This window comes from Theobroma umbraticum, unplaced genomic scaffold, assembly GCF_002168275.2.
Source record: "Theobroma umbraticum cultivar Fairchild unplaced genomic scaffold, ASM216827v3 scaffold_30.0, whole genome shotgun sequence".
Lineage (NCBI taxonomy): Eukaryota > Viridiplantae > Streptophyta > Magnoliopsida > Malvales > Malvaceae > Theobroma > Theobroma umbraticum.
Window position 1 is genome coordinate 2,514,226 of NW_018397254.1, and position 22,715 is coordinate 2,536,940.

Sequence of the window (22,715 nt, forward strand, 5' to 3'; positions counted from 1 at the left end):
TTTAATAGTTAGGGAGATAAAATTATAAAATTTGTTAAAAAATAAAAGTAAAATATAAATATTTAAAACAAGAACAAAAACAAAAATATTAGAAATGTTTGGAACGTGGCGGCCCTATTAGCCCCCTCTTTTGTCCGCCTCTGAAAACAGGTACATCCATCCTCCACGTGTTGGTGTTTAATTTGCACGTTTTGCTTAGCTACACCAAGTTTTCGTTTTTCTGTTTTCTCTTTTCCGTCCTTTTTGGGTTTAGAACACGTGAAATGTTCTTATTTCTTATGACGATTAGGACAAAGGACCAGCAGGCAAGGGCAGTGATAGAACCTGTTGATGGTAGTACTATTGTCAAATGCAGGGATTCAAATACAGCGATGACCGATATTGTCCATAAAAACACATGCAAAAAATACTTGTAATTCTTACGAGACAGTCCTATTTTGACCTTTTCATTTTGAAAAATCCAAGTGTCAAAAATCAATAAAAAAAACAAAATGTAAAATATCTTCATTCTTTTCATTTTTAGTTATAATTTCAAAATAGATAATTCACTCGGAATATATAAATATTAATGAATAAGTATAAAATATCAAAATTACCCTTCTTTCTTTCTTCCTCTTTTTTATTATTATTTTTAAGCCAGTCGGTGGCCCACTCGACTGGCCACCCTTACGGTCCCTACCCCGTGCTCCTCGAAGGAGCCAGATCGTGGATCTCGCGCGCCCTTGGGGAGCAGAGGGCTGGAGCGGCACTAGGATGGGGGTGGGGGTTTGCCGAGCATGGAGTGCAAGAGGAGGGAGATCCAGTCAGAGCAGGATCTGGCACTCTCCAGTCAGAGCCGGATCTGGCACTCTCCAATCAGAGCCGGATCTGAGGGTACAACTGGAGAAGAGGTACGAGATAAAGTTTTTTTTGTCAATAAGAAAAAAATAAAAAATAAAAAATTATAATTTATATAATATAATAATTTTTAAAATTAAAAATAAAATTATTTTTCAATATTATCATGTTATTAATTTAATAAAAAAAATTAACATTAAATTAACAGTTAGATTTATATGTCAAATAAAAATATTTTTAAAAAATAAAAAATTATAATTTATATAATATAATAATTTTTAAAATTTAAAAATAATTTTTGTAATATTATCACGTTATTAATTTATGGGAAAAATTAATAATAAGTTAACTGTTATACTCATATATCAAACGAAAAATGGTTTTAAAAATAAATTATTTATTTTAAAAATTAATAAATTTGTATAAAATTATAATAAAAAATTAAAAAAATAAGATATTTTACCAAAAATAAATTAGGTTGTAATCATTACGATCGAACATGTAGATAAATATCAGAACGGGGAAAGGTTGACGGGGTGGTAATCAATGATAAAAAGAAGGGTTGATTGCCCAACGCTGATCCTGTCCTCCCGAGAGTAGAGTAGGTGAGTATCCAAAAGAAATGGGGAGTCAATAAAAGGGTGCCAGCTAAACGAGTGTGCATGAAAAGACATTGAGTCCAACCTCAAACGTGTTAATAAGATGTTAAACCCAAGTGTCCATCTTAATAGGAAGTCTGGAGCTTCAAGCAACCTCTCTTCTGCCTTTGCTGCTAACTAAAAAACTACCGTATCGACACGCATTCCATCAATCTCTGGTCCAAACGCCATCCCAATTATTCAAAATCTTCGGAGCTTTTCCAACTTGGCTCAACATACAAGCAAAGGTAGAAGTTTAAGCTAAGCCACTCCTAACTAAAAGCAAAAGCAAAAGGCAAAAAGGAAACAAAAGCTCCCAAAGTTTCAAAGTCTCAGTCTCCTCTTCCTCCAAGATTCTCTCTATTTCCTCCCCTCCAGAGTTTCCGCTCTTCATGCTTATTTTGCTATAATTATCTTGTCTTTATTGTTATAGTCGGTATTTCTCTGTCGAGTACTTTTTGCTCTTTATTATTTGGGTGCTTCTCTCCATCAAAGTTGGAGCTTAGATAGCTATGGGAACTTTGACTTTTGCTCACGTTCTACCTACTACAAAGCCAAGACCTTCTGTGTTTGAACAGAACAAATCTTGTTTTGTGTCTAAAAGAAGATCCAAGAAGAAGAACCAAGCCATTGTTCCTGTAATCTTTCTTTCTTTTTTTTTTCTGTTCTTTCTTTTATTTCATTACAACCTTTGAAAGGAAGGTTATATTGATTTGATGGACCGGATTGGATCAGGTAGCAAGGTTGTTCGGGCCGGCTATTTTCGAGGCATCAAAGCTAAAGGTTTTGTTTTTAGGAGTTGATGATGGGAAGCATCCAGGGAAGCTACCTAGGACCTACACCCTTACACATAGTGACATAACCTCTAAACTTACTTTAGCAATCTCACAGACCATAAACAACTCTCAGGTAATCCTTTCATTTCGTAACCCTTTTCATAAAATTGTTTCCTTATTCAGTTGGCTGATGAACCTTATTGTTTTTTTGACAAAAAATTATTTACCGTTTATTATTGGAATTTGTATTATTATTTTTCACTGAGAAGAAAACAGGGGAAAAGGGGGATTTGCATTGAGAAAGGAGGGTAAAATGGATCTATTTGGTCACTAGAAGAATGATCTGATCAAAGAAAAAAAATCAGAGAGTGAATAAAAGGAAAACATGGGAAGATAGAACAGTCGATATGATGTGGAGTCTGTTGCTAAACAGATTGATACATTCTTTTTCTTAGAAAGTTATGTTGTGAAATGATGATACTGACCCTAAGCTATTCACTGTAATGTCTCGATCACAATATTTTTCTCATGCAAAACTGAAGGAAAAGAGAAATTGGGGTTTCTGCTTGCAGTTACAGGGTTGGTCAAACAAATTATACAGAGACGAAGTGGTGGCAGAATGGAAGAAAGTGAAGGGAAAGATGTCTTTACATGTCCACTGTCACATAAGCGGAGGCCATTTCCTCTTGGACTTGTGTGCTAGACTTAGATTCTTCATCTTCTGCAAAGAACTCCCTGTGGTAATTAATCATTTCTTTAATCTCTCTTAACAAATGATTACTTATTTATTGGTGCTAATATTCCAGACATCAATCTCTTAATAATATTATTAAAATATATAGGTGTTGAAGGCGTTTGTTCATGGTGATGGCAATTTGCTCAAAAACTACCCGGAATTACAGGAGGCTTTGGTTTGGGTTTATTTTCACTCAAACATTCCAGAATTCAGCAGAGTAGAGTGCTGGGGTCCGCTCGTGGGGGCTGGAGAACCTTGGAGAGGGGATGATGGAACCGAACACGTGAAAAAGCAAGAAATCTCGCTATGTAATTGGGTATTGCCCGAGCCCTGCCAAGAGAACTGCAACTGTTGTTTTCCACCGCTGAGTTCGATCCCATGGTCACCAAAGCTTCCCAATGAAAATGAACAACATGGGACCCAGCAGGGGACGCCGCTAACAAATCTGAAAACTATAGAATGAAATAGGGATGATATTTAAGTAATTAATGATTGTTAATCATTCATATTTATTCCCGCTCTTCTGTTTGTGATGAAAGATGTAAATACAAAAAAGTCGATTTCTTATGACACTTCCCCTCCAAGAAAACTTACGAGACATGGTTGGGGTTCAAGCACTTCTCTGGGATCTTTTCTCCAGGACGTGAATGTGATTAGAGTCGTTGTCTGCATGTGTGTTCAAATATGACCCATTCATCTTATTTATGGACCCCGGAAGCAAGGTCTACAAATTCCTGTACTTCTGTCGTGCATTCGACACGGAACAATTGAAGTGGGGTTTGGCAAGGGTGATAGTTGTCTGTCAGCTGTCAGCTGTCAGTTCATGTCTAAATGTACTTAACGAGTGTTCTTGTAGTAATTATTATGTTATTTTTAAAATGACTTAATGTTTTCTCTATTCTTTTAGTTAAGAGTTTTTTTAAATTTTATAATTAAAGAGAGATTCGAATTTTAATTTTTAAATAAAATATTATATATTAATGAATAAATTAAATATTTAAATTTTTTTTCAGTTAGAGTTTGAGTAGACTTAAATATCTTTATCAAGTTGATCGATTGCAAAGACCCTTAATTCCTATGTGCACCTGCATCATCAGGGAAGAAGAACTCGGAAGGGAAACTCTTTCTCGAGAAATAGGGCCAATGGCTCGTTTTGGATCCCGTGGGTGTTGACCAGCTTATAATGTTTAGGGTCAGATTTCCTAGACTCGATGATTTTCCCAAAAAAAAGGCTTTCCTATAGTCGACATTACAATCTTGTCACTTGGAAACAGCAGAGCCGGAAAACCGAAAATGTGTTCGGAAAAACAAGCAAGAATTTATTTACAGACTCAAAAAAGTACCGCGCTACAATAAGTTTCGAGTTCTTCAACAACCTCTCCGACTTGTTTAATTTACAATGCAAGGGCGGTGCTAGGAACAATTGATAGCACCTCCCACTATACATCAATCAAATCTATTCAGAAGAAAAGAAAATTGATATTCAAAATCAATGATTTGCAAGAAACTAGAAATAAATTAGTTCTTGCACCTGCTGCAAATTTTTTGACTACTTCGTGGGGTGGTGCCCGCGACAAATTTGATAATTCCAAGCACGAGAAATGCTCACAGCATAATTTTCTTGACAACGTCTGATAATTCAGAGCTCGAAAATGCTTATAGCATATTTTCTTGATGAACTTACCGAATTGTGGTTCTTCCAAAAGATGATGCTCCTATTTCGCTATCAGTGTTCTGGATTAAAGATCATGTAACCACAAATAAATGGGTTGTTTTATAGACCTTTGCTTGACAGACAGTAGTATACAAACCAGGAAAAAGAGAATCTTGAAAGAACTTGATGCAGTTAGAGGCAAATAATTAACTGTTAGAGGCAAACCACAGAATGATGCAGCAATCACTTTCCACTAAAAAGTGAGCACATTCAGTGGTGTCATTACCTGAGATTTAGGGGAAGGGAACACATTCCAAAACCTTAGGGTCTCATCTCCAGCCCCAGTAACTATCGTCTGCAAGTTAAAAAAAAAGGTAAATTTTCAGCCACTGGAAGAGTATGCATGTAATAAAGAGAAAATAAATTGCATAACTTTTCATATATCTATTTATTTATATCATACTACAGAAGTAGCAGGCCAGAATAACTGTAAAGTGTCGAACGGTGAGCTACCTGTCCATCAGGCGAGATTGCAAGATAGAGAACTCTATATGTGTGGCCCGTAAGAGTAGCCAACTGCATTAGTAGAATAAAACTTTAGAGTGGAAAAAATAGATAATGAGAGATTATTATCATTCATGCACTGTTCTTAAATTTTGTATACCTTTGACATGGTAGGGTATCTCCAGACAATTATCTGGTTTTGAGAGTATCCATGAGTGCTGACGAGTTCATTGACATTCTTTGACCACACAAGATTGCATACCTGCCATGCGTAAAGGACATTAGAAGTTCTAAATTCGTAACTCTAAAATTAAGAAGCACCACCGATCTGTTCATTTCTATAATAAAACTTTACCATGGAATGTACATATCATATCTCAAGAACTTATAGGAGAACTTGAAATTAAATATATAGATTAAATTTTATGGTATCTCATTATTATCAACAAGGCTACTGCATTGAAGACTGAGAGGAGAATTACTTTGACTACCATAGAGATGGCATGTTCCATCATTTCAAACTAATTGGAGAAAGATCATTATATCAATGCAGTCAAGGAAACAATTTTATGCACCAAAAATGTTTTTAACGCCATATTAAAGAGGTATGATATGTTAAAAACAAAAAAGGAAAAATCACCTGACTGCCAGTGTCCATGCAGCTCAAGTGTGTGTTAGTGGTTGTATTCCAGAATCGAATACATCGATCAGCCGTACCACCTCCAGATGCAAGAAGCCCATGAAGATGGGGAGACCATGCAATTGCTTTCACAGCAGCGGTATGCTCACAGTATTTCAATACAGGTTGAGTGGAATGTTGATTCCAAACAAAAAGCTGCACATGGATAAGAGCTTTTCCATTCAATCACTTAAGAAGTTAAACGTATACTAAACATGAGAAAAAGTTACAGGCAAAAGACCTGTTATTACATACTTTGTTGTCATTTCCACCTGATGCTAGTTCGCGATTATCATAAGACCACTTCAGTCCACAAACCTACACAATGACCAATAAAAATTCCAGCTCAGAGTTGGCAACACGTGCATAGAAGTGAATGAACACAAGCATGATTGGTAGCACATGCCTTTTCAAAATAAATAATTACTGGCATTGGACAATGAATTCATGACAAAACAAAAGGGAAAAGTGTCATTTATGAATCAAAGGAGATTCATGTTAGTAAAAAATAAATAAATATCCCATCGTGTAAGTCTGTGTGTATATATAGGGAATAAAAAGATCACTGATAAAGTTAATTCAAGCTGGATATGAAGAGTCTAACCTCTGACTTGTGTCCAGAGAGTTTACTAACAAAATCATCCTGAGCACGTATATCTCTTTGAAGAATGCTCTTGTCACGACTACCAGAAGATAATAGTGAAGAGCTCCAAGCTAAGGCCCCAACACGTAATCGATGCCCCTCCATTGTTCTTACCCTCCGGCAGCGAGATGCATCCCAAATCTAAATACAAAGTAGTCACCGTTAGCTAACTACATAATCCTACAAGCATAATGCCAGAAGTCCATATATTAGACAGAGGTTAGAAGACTCGATGCAAAGGGAATAGCGGAGCAAATATGTCTCTCAAGAAGAAAATGTCCAATGCTGGGCTCAAAGTTTTCAATTATCATGGTAGAAGTATTGGGTTACTAACCTTAGTTACCTGGAATATGGATCGATGCGGTTCTGATAACAGGAATGTGAATTGCTACTTATCTAAATTATGGTTCAATAGGAGTGGTCTTCTTTTATTAATTAAATAGAGGTATATATCTATATATCTTTTTATGTATGTATATTCAGTTTAGTTTTTCAAATCAGTGTCATTAAGAACAACTTAACATTAATCAGGACCATTGAATGCAAATTCAACACCGGATTGCAAACAATCCACAATAGGGATCATGCAATCCGATTTCTAAACATAAGGGGACTCATAATTTCTGGTAACTCTTTATGTCAAAGTTTAATAAAAACCCAAGGATTCGAGCAAATTGATGAACGGTGATACCTAACCTTTCAATATTTCAAGCAACAAAATTCATGCAAGCAATTAAAGAAAGTATTTTCCTTACATCAGGAAGTTAAAATGAGGTTTAGAACAAAGTTTAAGTCTTAAATTATCAAATGTTATCTCGCACTACCAAGAATTTCAACCAGTTCATACACATCTATATAAAAGGTATAAATGCTTGCATTTGATGATACCAGGAAACAATTTTCTTCTTTCTCTCTGGCCTGAATCCAAAAATTATGGGTAGAAGCTTTGACTTTTGGGTCAGACCTTAACAGACCAACGAAGCAGATTCCCACCAAATTTAAGACTTTTTCTACCCTCCTATTTCTCCCAAAAATTATCTATAATTCTAAGTTTTCTAAGCTACATCATAAAAAAGACAAACTATTACTTTCAGTTGCAACTTGAAACATGATGCAATAGCTTGATAATCCCATAAAGCAAACAACATATAGAAGCATCAGTAAACTCAAGAAAAATTCATGGAAAATAACTGACAAAAATTGCCAGCTAAATCAAATGAATGAAAATAAATTTGCACTCTTCTTATTACTACATTTTAGGATTCAGCGATACTTCTCCTTGGGAGACAAAACTTTCACACTTTGCAAAGATTCTGCCACCCCTGTTTATAAAACAACTTTGAAAACATTATTTTGTTTGTTAAGAACTGCTATCTAGATTCTTTATTAACCTCCTTTGGGGCCACACATTATCGATCACGTAATTATAATATCAGATTGTAAGAGACTACAACTAACAAAGCCAAATTCAGAAAGTAAGATAGACACACATACTGACATAATAAGTTGGCAACATGAAGATTTTCATAATCAATAATAATAAAATCAAACCTGAACTTTCCCATTGCTAGTTCCAACTGCAAGATGAGTTCCACGTTGAGCCCAACCAACAGAACAAACACTATCATCGATCCCCAAATCACACAACTTCGTAACCTTACTACTACAAGCATTCCACAAATAAACACAATTCCCCAACCCCACGGCCAACACATTGTTTGAAGACCAATCCACCAAATTCAAATAAAAATCATCCTGCAATGCAGGTGCATCCAAAACCTACAATAGAAAAAGCAAACATAAACCAAAGAAGAAAAAGAGCAAAAAAATTCAAATTTCAACCAAATTTACCATAAAACCCCTACAAAACCTCACCTTGTAAGGTGATCTCGGAACCTTCCTGGGAGCTTTAACGGGGCTATGGATGATCCCGGGGATCGACTCCTCGAGGCCGAAAGGCGAAAGCGAGTGTAATGAGCGTTTAGTTTCAGTCTTGTACCGGAAAATGTTCCGGCAAGCTGGAAGGCCCGATGAATCCTTCTTGTCGGGCGTTTCGGGCCCAAAAAGCGCGGCGCGTAAAAGACTGTTATAAGTACCGGAACCGTCTTCTTTTCCTTCGGCCGATGTGGGAGAATTTGAGATGTCGAATAGGGCGAAATTGGATCCGGATCTGCTGGGAATGAACCTATCGGAGTAAATTGTGCGCGACGGAGAGCGGTTGTAGTTGGAGTTGATCATACGGTTGATGTGCATTACCCGAGACGGAAGGTTTTCGAGATGGAGGGAAGAGTCGGACATTCTCAACAGGAGGTTGAGACGAGGAGTTGATGATGAAGCTGATTGGCTACGTTGATTGCTTATCGTAGGATCGTCCATAGATGATTATCTTTTGGGGTTGATAATCAGGAGAACCCTAAAGAAAGAGAATGATTGAGAGGTTGAAGACGAGTTACTAGAGGAAGGTTTTCACTTTGTTTTTTAGTTTCCCCTATTGGTGACGGAAAACGTTGGCACTGTTTTATTATTCTTTTTTTGCGCGAAAAGTTAGAATTCGGTGTGGACGACCCCATATTAATGTGTGGATGAAGCTGAGTCGGTTGATCGAATCCTTCCTTGTAGGGATCACAAAACAAGAGAATCTTGACAATAAAGTTACTTGATAACTTTTATTTGTTGATAATTAATAGAAAGTTCACATAAGAAAATAATTGATGGGAATTGTTTGTAAATAATGGTATATGAATGTGTTATCTAATTTACCATTTCTCAGTCTAACTTTTTATAATTAAAAGGAAATATTACCATAAATAAAATGAAATTTTATTGAATTGACAAAATTAATTAATTTCATAATTTAAAGTTTTCCACGCAATTCTATTTAAAAAAAGAAAAGGTAAAGACTAGGGGATTTTGACAGCGTTGGTAATGTGCGTTTCCTTCCCGGGAAATCCACGTAACGGTAAGTCGGTAACAGTCAGTGTTAGAGCGTTTTTGCGCGAAAGAAAAAGGATAGGGTGCGGTAACTGTAAAGTTAGGAAAGATTCCAACGCAAGAAAATCGACCGTTCGATTAGACACTTCCCTTCGTCGTTCAGAATAAGCCGCATATTGTCATTGGGCCAACCGATTGGAAAGAGGCCCAAGTTTTTTTTTTTTTTAACATCGCCCTTTGCGAAATGCAATTTGCAAACGATTATATTTCAGAATTATTATTTCTTTTGCTAAGATAGTATAAAATCTTCATAAAAAAATAAAATAAAGTAAAAAAATTTTAAATTAGGTTTAATTACTTAGATGAATAGATTAAAAAATTTATAATTTTATGAAAATATAACATTTAAATTTTATATGAATTAGATTCAATTTAATTGAATTACGATCACTTTCGTACGATTACACTTGATATTTTTTTATTATTATTATCCTATTTCATTTTATTAAAAACATAAAATTTTTGATTTTTAGGTTTCTTCATATCATCAATCTATTAGTCAGTTTTAATGTTATTAAGCTCCTATTCCTTGAAAGTGATAATTGAGAGGAAAATTATACTTTTGATCCTACAATTATTACTTCCTTTCTCCCTCTTTCCATACAAGTATTTGTCATTCTTTGTGTTTATTTGATATAAGCAAATACTTTTAGACAATTAAACAAATTTATTCATCAAAGATCCTCCTAGCTGTTACTAATAAAAAAATATAAGCCAACTTCTTGTACCAGTTGCAAGGGTTTATGGGTTGATGGTACCATGTTGGCAGAATTCATGGAAGGGTCTGTGCAGGCATGGGAGATCATGGCAGATTGGCAGTAACAAGAGGGAAGATGTTGGTGGAGGTATTAAAGCTAAATTATAAGGAATAATTGAAGGTTAATAAGCACATCCTTGAATTATAAAGGTCCCCACTTTGGGTGGCACAGTCAAAGAGCCATTTCCACTTTTGACAGAATACAAAGAAAGATTGATTTGCTGAGAGAAAGAGTTGCCTACTTTAGTTTATTGCATGTGATCTCTTAATTCAGTCTGCAGTATCTACTACCATTTGAAGCTATTAAAAGAGCATTACAGGTTGAAAACTCTTGTTATTATTATAATATGGAAAAACCAGCCGCATCTTGGCCCACACACCTAAGAAGAGGTGGCCACCAACTCTGCTCACCCTAAAACAAACTTAAATTCCAAGTGTCTACAGCTGATAATAGCGTTTGACCCACAAAAGAAGAAAAGGAATTGTAAAGCGCGGAGTCTTTGCGTTCAAGCGTGCGACGGGTTCTTTCTCTGAAGTATAAAGTGTTGATCGAAGTCTTTCTTTCCATCATGTTCTTTGCAAAAATTACCAAGGGCATGCACTCCCATGATTTCAGCCAACAACTTCTCTACTAGTACAAAAAAATGAGATTGTTCTCATGTACATTTGGTTTTGTCATGATGGTGAACAAAAGCAGTACCCAAGATTTCTTCTCACTTTGTTGATCTGATTTGAGATGCCTAAGCTCACCTTGGTTGGGATGAGGGGTAAATGAAGCACTTTGGTTTTTCTCTTAACCATTCTGTGCTGTTTCTTCTGACCTTAACTGTCAGAGAAAACTAGCAATCATTTTTAGAAAATATTTAAAGCTCACGCACATGGCCTTTTGACTGATGTAGGCCAGAAAGAAAGAACCGACAAGCCCTTTCAATTAATGCTATTTGGGATCCGAGATTTGAGATAAACAAGCACAAATCTGAGATTCTGTGAGGTTTGTTCCAATATGTGCTCAGGGATTATGAAATTCTGAAACGTAGAGAACAAAGTATTCACGATTCAGTTTGCCCATCTATTTTGACAAATCAGGTTGGTAACAAAAGAATGAAGTAACAAATCATTGAAAGCTCGGTAGAAGAAGTAAATAAGTTGCATCGTTTTCGTAAGAGTGGTAAGAAACGAGAACAGTAAGGCAAGAGATCCGGGAAACAGAGTTGCCACGTTCCCAGACATGGAACCTGTGAACTTGCCTCTTTATCTAGGAAGATCCGGCTAGAAATAAAATATTAACATCAAAACCATAATAGAAAGTGAAAAAACATAAAAGAGTCTCGTCCTTTTCCTGAAAGTTATGGGAAAAGAGAATAAGGATGCAACATATCCTTGAAAAACAGACTTGTCCTGTTCCAAGATATTGAACCCAAGAATATTTGGTTGGATTTGTTGTCTACCTCAAAAACAAATAAAGCTAATCTTACAAAAAGAATGATCGGGAAAAAGAAAAATACATAACTTACAGTTCATGAAGGATAAGGTATGTACTCATGTTCGATTGTAGGCGTCGTTCGAGTAATAGATGCTGTCGGAGCCCTGATATGTCCAACCATGGAAACTTGAAGAGCTTCCTCTTCATATGCTCTCCTCTCCAACTCCTCCATTCTTGCTTTCTTCTTCACCTTAACGAACATTGCCACAAAAAGCAACCCCAAGAGGAAAGCACCCAATGCAGCTCCAATAGAGCTGCCAACCACCACTTTCCATCTTCTAATCTTCTTCCTCACAGGCAGTGATGGCGGTGACTCAATGACCAAACCAAAATGGCCATGCCTGGTTGCAAAACAAACATTGGGTGATATTTGGTTTTTCATTGTTACTTTGCCATCTCCTTCAAAACTAGCGCACAACGGCCTGATTCCTGTCATGTTGGATGCCTTTGTGATGTTGCTGAAATCTATTTTAATTGGTTTTTCTCTGGCAAGAATCCCAAGCTGAAAAGGGCTACCAAAACTCACATCGCTGCCAGCATTATAAGCCAGAAGGCCTAATACAGGTGACACAAGCTGGTAACCTGATAGATCATAGTTAGCATAATATATCGATGACCAATTATAACCCAAGTTTTGTCTAACTACCATGACTCTCTCTGCACAAGGCTGTACAGTCGTCCCACTTCCCAGATGAAATTCCTTAACTTGTGCGCCATATCTGTGGAGACTTCCACATCTAAACCTTGCTATATCGACTTTGATGCCAGAGAAGTTTGCAGGTAAATGTACAGTGTGTACAATGCCTGTTCTCAAGTGCCTGTCAAAGGACTTTACTGTGTAGTCCCTAATGAGAAGATCAAGAAGGCGAGCTGATCTGATCCCTTCAGCATCAGCTTTCATCAATAGTAATGATGCCCATGAAAGAATTATCAATGTGAGAGAGAAGAGAGAGCCCATGAGAGGCGCTTAGGTTGGCTAAAAGAAGTTGGCTGGAACTGTTTGTTTGGTCTTTTTCTAATTTTCTTGGCTGGTGTATGGAAGGAACTTGATTTGTTTGAAAGCTATATTCTAGATCAGACTCTTGTTTCTCTTGTAGATGTGACAGGTTTGAAGTGGCAAAGAGGAAAGTTTGTACTGTATGGGCAAGTTTAAAGAAGATAGAAGCTTGGAATTGAAGAGAAAGGAAGTAGTAAAAAACGGAAAAGAAAGTTCTTGCTTTCTTTTCATCATATGGTGTCCTAGGTAGAATCTACGTGCAATGGCTACAACAGGACAGATAAGAAAGACTGCCTGTTTTGAATGATGTGGGGGCATCAGGCAATCCAAGCAGAGTATATATCATTTTATCTGCAATTTCTCCATTTGTTCAATCCAATAACAATTCGCCACACTGGCAAATTACAATGAGGTTTCTCATCTTTGTAACAATGAGATTCTGCTTTTTCTTTGCTTTATATCAAGTATCAACCATGCATCATCTACATGGGAAAAACTCTGACTACTATATGATTTTAAGACCATTTTGAAGTTCGTAGCAAGCAACAGGCACTAATACGTAATTTGCTTTTACCATGACTGGCAAATACTAACTCGGTATACATTAATTAATTAATTCCCTTGAATTGCCTAAAAGCTTGTCGAATGAAGCTTTTTTGCTTGTGGCATGGAAAGGAACTTTGGCGAGAGCGAGGCAGCTGGGAGGAAGGGGGAAGTAAGGTTGGGAGAAATGATTTGGAGCGTGGCCTGATGATGACCCCTCATATCAAAAAGGAAGCTGGCGTGCTGAGGGATTGAAATGAGGGCAGATTTTCCCCTTTGGGGGCTCAGTACTCAAACTGTGTTTTAGCATGTTCCCCACTTAAACAAATTTGTGGGAATCATGCTAGCTAGCCATATGGCATCCCATCACATTTCTTTTTATCCCCCTGAGGGTTCCACAAATACACATGGGCATTGTGGAATAAAATCAAAGGAAATAAGTGTATGAGTTTTTTTAATTGGTACCATCTGCGATCTTTATTCCTGTTTAGGTTCGTACCTAAGATATGAGATAACAATTAACTATCAGCTCTGCATTTCAATACTCTGATGATATCACCTAAATGTCTTTATATTTTTTAAAAGGGATCTATATTTATATCATTATTACAAATGTTGAGCAAAAATTGAAGATCAAAATCTTTGTTCTCTTCGATTTTTGTTTTTGGATAAGTATTCTTAATGCCTTATTTTAGCTTGAAATCTTCTCTTTCAAACTCACTGTATGACATGTTTTGGATTGTGTGCAAACCACTAACATTTTAAGTTTAAGAAGCTGTAGACAATACTCTTGCAAAGAGAACCATGTCCATATATATCTTGGTGATCAGACAAGTAATTAATTGCCAGCAAGGCATTTAGCTTCAATTCCCAAAAGCAAAAATTTCAAGGAATAGGAAAAGCAAAGATCAAAATGAAGCAGAAGGAAAGACAAAATCAGTGAAATAACCAAAAGAAGAGAAGGTATAATTATTCTCCTGGCCATTCAAACTCGGCTGAACCAGGGAGCTGCCCAGTTGCCTATGCTCTAGAAAGTACAAGGAAAATTCTTCAAGAAAAGAAAGTCAATAATGATGCATGGGCATAGGGCTTTAAAAAGGGGGAAAGGAAAAACAAAAAAAGAAAAGGGAAAAAAGAAGAGCTATAGTGAACTTGTTGATTAATGGAAGTTCATATTTGTGCTGTAAGTCAATCCTACATTCCAATTTGCAGGTGCAACATTCCAAGCTATGATGGTCTCCTTGGTTGCGTATGAAGTGAGCTTGAAGGAAAGAGATTGGCCTCCAAGAGTTGCAAATGCCTGGTATGAAGCTCCCCAGTTATGGCTCATGCTGATCCACCCTGTTCTGCTTCCTTTAACCCACATGTTTTGAATGTCACCACCTCCTCCTACATTCATCACATACACCAACAACCAGTACCCATTTCCTTGGAAAGAAAACCTAAGCCCGCCTGGCCATACGCACGGCACCCTGCAAGGATCGGAATACATAGACCATTTAGGAGGTCATATTCTAATACTAGAATTCAGAAACGATTTTAGGAAAACCAAGTTGATCGTAGTTCAAAACTTTCTTGGAGAGTTTAAAAAATGGTTTAAACGTGCTCCTCCGTACAGAAAATCATGTCGAATTAGTCAACATGAAATTTTAAACTATTAGGGGATTTTGGGTGTCCAACAAGTATAAGTCTGAATCTTGAGCATGTTTACGGTACCTTCGGTACATCACAGGGACAATACCAGCCTTCCACTGAGCAATTTTCATGAAAGCGGGCTTGGACATGTCAAAGTGGGCTCGAGGAGGGTTGCACCAGCCACCATTGTTGGAGTCTTGGGCCCAATTTGGAGGGCAAAGGTTGGTAGCAGTCACTGTGGTGAAAGGAACCGTGCTGTAGCACCAAGGTGACTGGACACATTTGATCTGGTAACAAGTGCCGCAAGCAAACCCATTGTTGAACAATGTTGTGCTCAGAGCAGCTGTGTCCGTACCGTAACCATTGGAAAACAAGTTCCCATACCCACAAGCTCCTCCTGCAAGGTCCAGTAGAACACAGGGTTAGTAAGGACGAACCTGAAACTGAATTCTAGGATATTAAATTAACAAAAACCTGTTCCATGGTCGAATTTGTTTTACAACATATCCTTTAATTTCCTTTCATAGGATAAGGGCTGACATTTTTATTAAGAGATTAACAAAATACTTTTGACCCAAATTTAACTCTTCTTCGATATGTCATTGTAACAAAATATCCCTTCAAAACCTTGGTATAAGTTGGGTTTGCAAACAATTGTAGTTGACACGAGTTGGAGCATTTAATTTGCAAATTTTTTATTGCAATTTTATAATTATGTAATCATAATAAAATATAAATTTCATGTAATATTTTGATAAATCTTAGACAATTCATAATTATGATTTGTTAATAGTAATTCAAAAATTATAAGAGATATGTTGTCTTCGATTTTTTATCATACATTGAAACTTGAAAATAAATATAAACCATGTTGCTTCATAATTAAACATAGAAACTATTTAACCGAACTCACTTCCATTTGTAGAAATTAAGATGTAACGATCACTAACAAATGAGCATGCCCTTCAAAGATAAATCTTGATTAGCTATTGACACCAATGACTAATGTATATGATCATCAATATATATGATATAGAAAGCAAAAGTAGAAGAAGAAAACCCCCATAATACACCAATGAAAAGGTTAAAACAATGACATACCAATTGTCTCGGAGGCGGTTTCATCGCCATAAAAGGTGGCATGGGCAAGGGCCCAAGGGCTTGGCCGGAAAATTGGAGCAGCAACAGAAGGTTTGCTGATGATGGCCAACGTTGTAAGTGTCAACGAAAAGAACCTACAGCAGCATGACCATGAATTAGAAGAAGAAGCCATGGCTTATTCTTCCTTCGGGAGACCTTTTAGAGACAAAATTACAATCTTGTGTAACGTATATTGACTTGTAAATGTTGCCTTCTCATATATATATATATATATATATATATATATAGTTGGCAAGCTACCAACCTTTGGGACAAGGAAAAACGAATGCCTGCCTTCGTGACACTCACGAAGATTAAATTCTCTCAAGTCAAGCTAAAAATTTCGAAATAGAATTCATTGGATGATTATTATACACCTTTTTTTTAATGATTGTCAACGTGCGTGCAGGTTGTATTTGTGCTCTCTATTTATATTAATTAAAATTAAAGAAGAAAAGAACTTGCTTTATTTGTTCTTTAATCTTACCATTTAATTAATTAGCTCTTTACGTATGATAACAATTTGAAAAGTAACTATTTTGTTGTCATTTGAAAGAAAAACGTTAATTATTGTCAATTTTAAGTTAACATATTTGTTCTATTTTATATTTATTACTCCATTACTTCGTCCTATTAATACTGTTTTAGTTTAATTTTTAAATGGTCTTTTTTTTTTTCCAATTTTGATTTCATTTTATTTTAAATGTATAATTAATTAAAATATAAAAATGATAGTTTCTAAAAACCTTTAACGATCGATGAGGTTTTCAAATAAATCTTTATATAAATTTAGTTCATTAAAAATTTAGTATAATAAGGATCAAAATTTTTAAAAAATTTAACTGTAAGATGTCAAATTCAAACATTATTTATGTGACAGAGGGAGTAATTAAGTTTTTTTAATATTGGCAATCAGCGTCTTACTCTGCTTGGGTAAGTAGATTAAGTATTAACAATCTTTCTTAAAAAAAAATTCACAGGTATTGACTTGAAATTTTAGTTCTGATAGATTGTACCGACTTATTTGCCGCCCCTTAACTATCTTCATTTGTTCTTTTTTAGGGTTCAACGAATTTAATTAGTAATATATCAATTCAATGTTTTCTACTGTTTTCCTTTTTATTGGTACCATACTTGTACTTTTGCAAGCATGCTGACATATGTCAACTTTTTGTAACACAATTTCAATCAATTATAAACTTTAAGATGTTATCTCAAACAGACAAAATAATAATTTAGTAATTAAGATATATTAAACCCAAAAAGGAGGGGTGGTTCCTTTTTTTTAATGAAATACTGCCAAAAAATAAATGCATATAATTTCTTATAGTAATAGATTACAATTTACGCCTGTTAAGAAAAAAAGGAAGAAGAAAAATTATGAAAATTAAATATCAGATAAAAAATATAATATTAATTCCAATAAATGTATATGATTTGCATCATTAATTTAGTAAAATAGATTATTGATTTATGAAAAAGAAGAAAGGACGCAAATCGCCTGGATCGAGAACGCGCTGACAGACGAATGTGGGCCTTGAGGTCTCCTGGTCCGTTCGATGCAGGGCTTGATGGATCAATTGGTTCCCATTTTCCATCAAAGCCCAAAACCGAAAAGGAAGAAGTAAAAGCGGCAGAGAGAGAGAGAGACGGAGAGCCACAAGCTCGCAGCAATCAGTCAGCCACTTCCTCCTCCCCATTCCTAATCGTCCTCGCTTGAAAACCATTGGTAGCGAAAAGGTGTAATCTTTTTAATTCCTTGAATTCTTGTTAGAAAATGTAATCTTCCCTATTTTTGGTTGGGTATATTTGTGTCCCTGATCTTTATGTTTATTTTATTTACTTACTAGTATAGTATAACAGTATATGAATTACAGCTGATAAAAAGCATTACATAGAACATGATTTTTATTGATCAAAAGATTTTCACGACAACATTTTTGCTCTCCTCTCTTCCTGTCAACATGCCTGTTACAGTTTTAAATATATTACATGTTACTTACAAATAAAGGATTTGACATAACATACAACCGATATACATTCTACATTGCAGCACATGTCAAAATTTCCACCTGCGCTGCGAATGATGACCCACCATGTTTAAGAACATACGACACACTCTTCACTCCCAAGTTCTCGAGTTTGTAGCAGTCCTACTGTGGATCCTTGGTAATAATTTATCCTGCAGCCATGGCTGTGTCTGTTAACGTGGGAATAACACTGCCCCAGAAAGAGATGCAAAGTTAATTACAGTTATTTGTGTCTGAAGTCTAAAGTGACTTATCATTTTCAGCATAATGAATCCATAAATAATTGTTTGGTCCCTTTGTTTTAGCAAGTACATATGAAGAAGAAAATTCTAACAGATAATAGGTACCATCTGATGCTTGAAAGTTATCCAAGAAGCGATTCCAGGGGAAGCATACATAAGCATGGTATATACCTCCAATCAAGCTTCACTTCCTTCTGGCAATGTAATCAATCGCGTGTTCGAATCATACACCATTGGAGTTCCACAACTGAAGTAGAAAAAGAGTTAGAAAAAGAATTGCTGCAGCAATGTGAATAACGTGAGCTCACAGCTCAATTAATGAATGCAGTCAGTAAACAAATGATCCGACTTACTTTGAACATTTAATACTGTTGGTGGTTCCACCACTGGAAACCGACAGTATGGTGCCAAAGAAGGAGACATTCTCAGTACCACAGTTCGGGCAAGGGCCCTAGAAGGTAACGACACATATTAATTCCTTGGTTTATAGTAGGATTATGGGGCAATTCTATGTAACAATGGAAAGGATGAAACAGAGATTTCACCTTTAAGATCAGAGAGTCTTTCACAACCACTTTTGTAAGGGCTTGAGCTAACCAAACCAATGCGGGCACAGCAGCAAACCACGTAAAAATAAAGCTGAATGGCTCTGGGAGCTGCAAATTCAACAATTCCCAGAAAAGTATAGTTATGTGTAAAAAATGCTGTCAGAATGGCCATTCCATAATTTCCCTTGACATTATAATTGCCGAAAATGCTATTTTGGATTTGCTTAAGTGGTAATGGAGAGAACATTTGAAGATTTTGACATTGAGCCAAGGTAGTAAAATACCAAATAGGACATTCCTGTCAATCTGAGATTTCTGATTTGGCTAATCAATTCAGCCAATACAATGATCATTTATTTTGAAAATGCAACCATTAGAAAAGGGCAAAGAACCAGGGTAATATTTCAGCCTTGCATGCATTAGTTTAGCAGCAGAAAAACAGAAGCAATAACAGGTTACCTCCAAAAGATATGTGATTTCAAATCCCGTCAGATCATCTAGGAAGAAAAACCTACGAAGACCAGAACATAGATGAGTAATTTTATAGGGGAAAATCATACCATATTAAAGATGGAAAACATAACAAACTAGCATTCAGCATCACAGGCTTAGAATACTGATTTCTATTAGGACATCAACATCTTGTCAGTTTAAGATAAAGACAGTATTAGTGCAAAGAACAGGGGTAAAAAGACTTACAATCCTAGGGCAATCACAGTGGCCGGGACATTCAAGAGGAACATCTTCAAATAGTCAACAGATAGGTCACTATACACCTATAAGAAGAAAAATTATCAAAACCACTTCACTAGGCTTAAGGCAGAAGACAGTTACGATTTATTGAAGAAGGCAGGAAGATGAGTTGTTTGGGTGGGTGCTGGGGAAGGGAAGTGCAATGAGTTACTTAATGTAAATATGAGGGAATGCATGCAGTGCTCATCTATGGCTAATTCAAAATGATGCAGAATAACAGTAGAAACAGAAGAAAACAGAATGGTGTGTACCTTTCTAGTACGGAGACTACATCGTGGACCCTCGACTACAATTTCGCTTCCTTCCATCTAGACAATGGTTATGGAAGAAATAAAAAATATTAGAAGGAAATGCTGCATGAAACAATTAAAGCTGATGGCCTAAACTCCATTCATACTACAGGCATTTTAGGATTGGAAAAATGGTAGAAATGGAGCTGACATGGTTGAATAATTTGTAAGGGTAGAATTCTCCTTTTCTCATTAAATTAAATTCATAAATCAGTGACATGTGACTAGATATTTTAGGCATTGAGTAGATGGGAACAGTACTCCATATCATACGAGGATACAGTTCTCCTTTGCTTACTAAATCAAACCCACAAACCAGAAGCATTCAAAACAATTTATGCAGTGCTATAGCAACTATACTTTTCAGAGAGTAGACAATCAGCTACCTCGCACAACTTAAGCAGCAGAAACAAAGTCCCTATATTTCAGTATTAACGCCTATAAAGGAACAGGATACTATATTGAATAGGATGATTACAGACAGATTAAGTCATGATGCAATGAAGAATTCCTCTGCTACTATGTCCAACGACTGGTATCATTTCTGAGATTGAGAGGTAAAGATCATTTTGTGTCATCTAAAAATAAGACAAATGCTGACAAACCTTTAGCCTTTGCTTCAGTTTATCAAATTCTTCATCACTCATAATGGGTTTTCCCGATACATAAGCCATTGAGGCTTCCAGAAATTTCTGCTCATCAGAACCTGCAAATAGAGTAAACCAAGAAAGTTATAACATCTTCAAGGCTTATGTCATGATTGATGACCATATTGCTTTAACAAAGGTTGATAGGAATTTTGGACTGTACTTAGCATGACAACACTGCTTCCTTCCCACATTAGTTCTTCCTTGAGATTATCAAATTCCTCATTTGACATGATAGCTTTTCCCTCATAGTAAAATGCCTGTAGGAAAAAAGAGGAAGAAAATTTGTGTCATGCATACTTAACAGTCAGGTTGCAGTTATGTGTTCAGTAAAGTTTCATAGATTGATTTTATGCGGAACACAAAGATTGCTCCGTTCTTTGGTAGAATTGCTATGTGTTAAATATCTGCATTGAAGGGAAAACAAATTAATGCAAAACAAGTGTGCTTCCATACTTGTAGGGCTTGAAGAAACTCTTGCTCCATTTCACCCAAGGACTTCTTCTCTTTCTTGTCTATGCTACAGTAAGGCAGAATTTTACTATCCACAACCTCATCTTCTTCGACCTGGCCTGCAAAGAATGCAAGAGTCACCTCAAGGACTCTCTCCACATTGAAATAAGACAAAAATGAAAAAGAAATACAAATCCTAAGTGGAAGCCTCGAAGGCTATGAAAGTGTGTTATATATCCACATTTTAACACTATCTTGTGCAAGTCTTTCTTCCTTTTCTTTGTTTTTCCACCTGATGCTACTTCCATAGATGAATCGTGGGTGCACGATTTCCTCTAATTAAGTACCTAATAATTTTAGAAGCACAGAAAGCTTATCCACTGGCCAACTTAGCTAAACGCAAGGACTAGACTTTCTTGAGTAATATATTTTAATATTTCTTGCGAATTTAGCTGTAAGCTTATAGAACATGGACAACTTTCTGGTCTCAAAAAGATGATTCTAAGTTTCAAACCTTGTTGATCAGCAGTAGCCTTGGTGGGAAGTAAGAACAATCTGCGTCGAACACATAGCTGCTTTCCATTGGATTGAATCCTGGTAGAAGAAGATGAAGAGAAAGGAACTAAGGGCTTTTGAATAGGGGCAGTGAACAAACGAGGGGGTGTCAAACTGAAGGCTAATTTGCTAGCCATTGAAATTAATTAAAGGAAAAATTAACCAAGAGCTCAACCTGTTAAAGCTAAGTTTATTTATTTATTTCGCTGGTTTCAGGTGGTGAGAGTCAAGCCGCTGATGATGGAGCTTTGCAATTTAATTTGTTTCACCCCTTTTTTGTTTTTTTTCTTGGAGGGAAAGAGAGACAGCGCAAAGATAAGGCAAGCGAGGAACGTGTGGAGGGAAATGCAACGGTCTTTCCTCTATTGTCCTGCTGCAAAGGATAACCGATTTTTGATCTTACAAAATCTGGCCACGTCATCGTCTGCGATGGTCGTTTTCATGGGCTTCATTTCTCGGTCTGGGCAAGCCTAAGGTTAGTATAGCCCATGGGTCCCCATTTAGTCTTTTGGAGCCCGATCTAGCCTCTTTTTCTTTGAAAAGCTAAATGGAAATAAATAATTCATATAATTAATTTGATCAGTAAATATTAAAAAAAAAAGAAAATAAAATAAATTCAGAACTGGGGGTTTGGTGTCTCAATTATTCCTTTCGTTTGCAGACAATTAATCCATTGAATCATATCACTTGAAACTTGGGAAGAAGCTGGAGAATTTATTTTTCTTTTATTTTAATAATTTCGTCTTTCTACTTGCCTGTCAAAATGCACTTTGAACTAGAGAGTATAAACGTTAAGCTGACATGCATGCCACATGCATGATTAACTTCTAAATCCATTTCTGATATAAGGAACTACATATTAACTCTTTTTTTTTTATTTGCTCAGCATATTAAATTATCTTTTAACTTTGTTCCATTGCAGATACTATTGCTTTGCTTAAATAGAGTCACAAAAGAATGATTTTCCAGTTCACCACTACAGGAATTAATGACATTTTTAAAGGGGTGACTTTGTTGGTACAATGAAACTCAATGCTTTTCCCCACAAAACTGTTTTAAGCCTTCGGTTCCCTAGAGACTATCGAAGCAATTATGAAACTTTGACAAAGACTTTTCGTAGTAAAAAAAGAATAGAAAAACAAACAAAATGTTATGAGCAACCTATATATGATGTAATTAACATA

At 36.1% G+C, this 22,715-nt stretch overlaps 5 protein-coding genes across 9 annotated transcripts; 1 reads left to right on the forward strand and 4 right to left on the reverse strand.

Annotated features, from left to right (window-relative positions):
* Positions 1 to 1,433: 1,433 nt before the first annotated feature.
* LOC110411382 (protein STAY-GREEN homolog, chloroplastic-like) lies at positions 1,434 to 3,885 on the forward strand. The gene is made up of 4 exons (XM_021421519.2): positions 1,434 to 2,113; positions 2,211 to 2,384; positions 2,824 to 2,991; positions 3,094 to 3,885. The coding sequence occupies exons 1-4, from the start codon at positions 1,988 to 1,990 to the stop codon at positions 3,448 to 3,450; spliced, it is 825 nt and encodes a 274-aa protein (XP_021277194.1). The 5' UTR covers positions 1,434 to 1,987; the 3' UTR covers positions 3,451 to 3,885.
* A 396-nt stretch (positions 3,886 to 4,281) lies between these two features.
* LOC110410998 (B-type cell cycle switch protein ccs52A-like) lies at positions 4,282 to 8,967 on the reverse strand. The gene is made up of 9 exons (XM_021420981.2): positions 8,343 to 8,967; positions 8,019 to 8,246; positions 6,429 to 6,608; positions 6,080 to 6,142; positions 5,786 to 5,980; positions 5,306 to 5,407; positions 5,155 to 5,217; positions 4,928 to 4,996; positions 4,282 to 4,721 (listed from the first exon to the last, which is right to left on the reverse strand). The coding sequence occupies exons 1-9, from the start codon at positions 8,841 to 8,843 to the stop codon at positions 4,668 to 4,670; spliced, it is 1,455 nt and encodes a 484-aa protein (XP_021276656.1). The 5' UTR covers positions 8,844 to 8,967; the 3' UTR covers positions 4,282 to 4,667.
* A 1,515-nt stretch (positions 8,968 to 10,482) lies between these two features.
* LOC110420959 (transmembrane protein, putative (DUF1191)) lies at positions 10,483 to 13,031 on the reverse strand. Its single transcript, XM_021434396.2, has one exon. The coding sequence runs from the start codon at positions 12,654 to 12,656 to the stop codon at positions 11,733 to 11,735; it is 924 nt and encodes a 307-aa protein (XP_021290071.1). The 5' UTR covers positions 12,657 to 13,031; the 3' UTR covers positions 10,483 to 11,732.
* Positions 13,032 to 14,264: 1,233 nt separating this feature from the next.
* EXPA7 (expansin A7) lies at positions 14,265 to 16,146 on the reverse strand. Its single transcript, XM_021418463.1, has 3 exons — positions 15,975 to 16,146; positions 14,955 to 15,270; positions 14,265 to 14,710 (listed from the first exon to the last, which is right to left on the reverse strand). Exons 1-3 carry the CDS (start codon positions 16,144 to 16,146, stop codon positions 14,398 to 14,400), a joined length of 801 nt encoding a protein of 266 aa, XP_021274138.1. The 3' UTR covers positions 14,265 to 14,397.
* A 1,757-nt stretch (positions 16,147 to 17,903) lies between these two features.
* LOC110416649 (PGR5-like protein 1A, chloroplastic) lies at positions 17,904 to 21,817 on the reverse strand. 5 transcript variants are annotated; one of them, XR_002445185.2, is made up of 11 exons: positions 21,491 to 21,817; positions 20,980 to 21,095; positions 20,687 to 20,783; positions 20,482 to 20,582; positions 19,838 to 19,894; positions 19,533 to 19,609; positions 19,293 to 19,344; positions 18,831 to 18,941; positions 18,639 to 18,736; positions 18,391 to 18,532; positions 17,904 to 18,195 (listed from the first exon to the last, which is right to left on the reverse strand). XR_002445185.2 is itself a non-coding variant. In XM_021428689.2 (11 exons), exons 1-10 carry the CDS (start codon positions 21,666 to 21,668, stop codon positions 18,463 to 18,465), a joined length of 957 nt encoding a protein of 318 aa, XP_021284364.1. In that variant the 5' UTR covers positions 21,669 to 21,817; the 3' UTR covers positions 17,904 to 18,195; positions 18,457 to 18,462. The 5 variants fall into 5 exon arrangements, 2 of the variants coding, with proteins under 2 accessions (XP_021284364.1, XP_021284372.1); XR_002445186.2 differs by having other exon boundaries at positions 17,904 to 18,207; XR_002445184.2 differs by having other exon boundaries at positions 17,904 to 18,233.
* Positions 21,818 to 22,715: the final 898 nt, after the last annotated feature.

What these genes read in the sequence shown, in the direction of transcription:
- EXPA7 (XM_021418463.1), bottom strand. Translation starts at nt 16,146, where the DNA reads ATGGCTTCTTCTTCTAATTCATGGTCATGCTGCTGTAGGTTCTTTTCG. An exon ending in AACCGCCTCCGAGACAATTG is followed by an intron (nt 15,271 to 15,974) that starts GTATGTCATTGT and finishes TGGACCTTGCAG; the next exon opens with GAGGAGCTTGTGGGTATGGG. An exon ending in GTCCCTGTGATGTACCGAAG is followed by an intron (nt 14,711 to 14,954) that starts GTACCGTAAACA and finishes CGATCCTTGCAG; the next exon opens with GGTGCCGTGCGTATGGCCAG.
- LOC110416649 (XM_021428689.2), bottom strand. Translation starts at nt 21,668, where the DNA reads ATGGCTAGCAAATTAGCCTTCAGTTTGACACCCCCTCGTTTGTTCACT. An exon ending in GTAGTCTCCGTACTAGAAAG is followed by an intron (nt 19,610 to 19,837) that starts GTACACACCATT and finishes TTCTTCTTATAG; the next exon opens with GTGTATAGTGACCTATCTGT. An exon ending in AACAGTATTAAATGTTCAAA is followed by an intron (nt 18,533 to 18,638) that starts GTAAGTCGGATC and finishes TTTCTACTTCAG; the next exon opens with TTGTGGAACTCCAATGGTGT.
- LOC110420959 (XM_021434396.2), bottom strand. Translation starts at nt 12,656, where the DNA reads ATGGGCTCTCTCTTCTCTCTCACATTGATAATTCTTTCATGGGCATCA.
- LOC110410998 (XM_021420981.2), bottom strand. Translation starts at nt 8,843, where the DNA reads ATGGACGATCCTACGATAAGCAATCAACGTAGCCAATCAGCTTCATCA. An exon ending in GATACCCTACCATGTCAAAG is followed by an intron (nt 5,218 to 5,305) that starts GTATACAAAATT and finishes CTACTAATGCAG; the next exon opens with TTGGCTACTCTTACGGGCCA. An exon ending in TCCCTTCCCCTAAATCTCAG is followed by an intron (nt 4,722 to 4,927) that starts GTAATGACACCA and finishes TCTTTAATCCAG; the next exon opens with AACACTGATAGCGAAATAGG.
- LOC110411382 (XM_021421519.2), top strand. Translation starts at nt 1,988, where the DNA reads ATGGGAACTTTGACTTTTGCTCACGTTCTACCTACTACAAAGCCAAGA. An exon ending in AGAACCAAGCCATTGTTCCT is followed by an intron (nt 2,114 to 2,210) that starts GTAATCTTTCTT and finishes GGATTGGATCAG; the next exon opens with GTAGCAAGGTTGTTCGGGCC. An exon ending in AGACCATAAACAACTCTCAG is followed by an intron (nt 2,385 to 2,823) that starts GTAATCCTTTCA and finishes TTCTGCTTGCAG; the next exon opens with TTACAGGGTTGGTCAAACAA.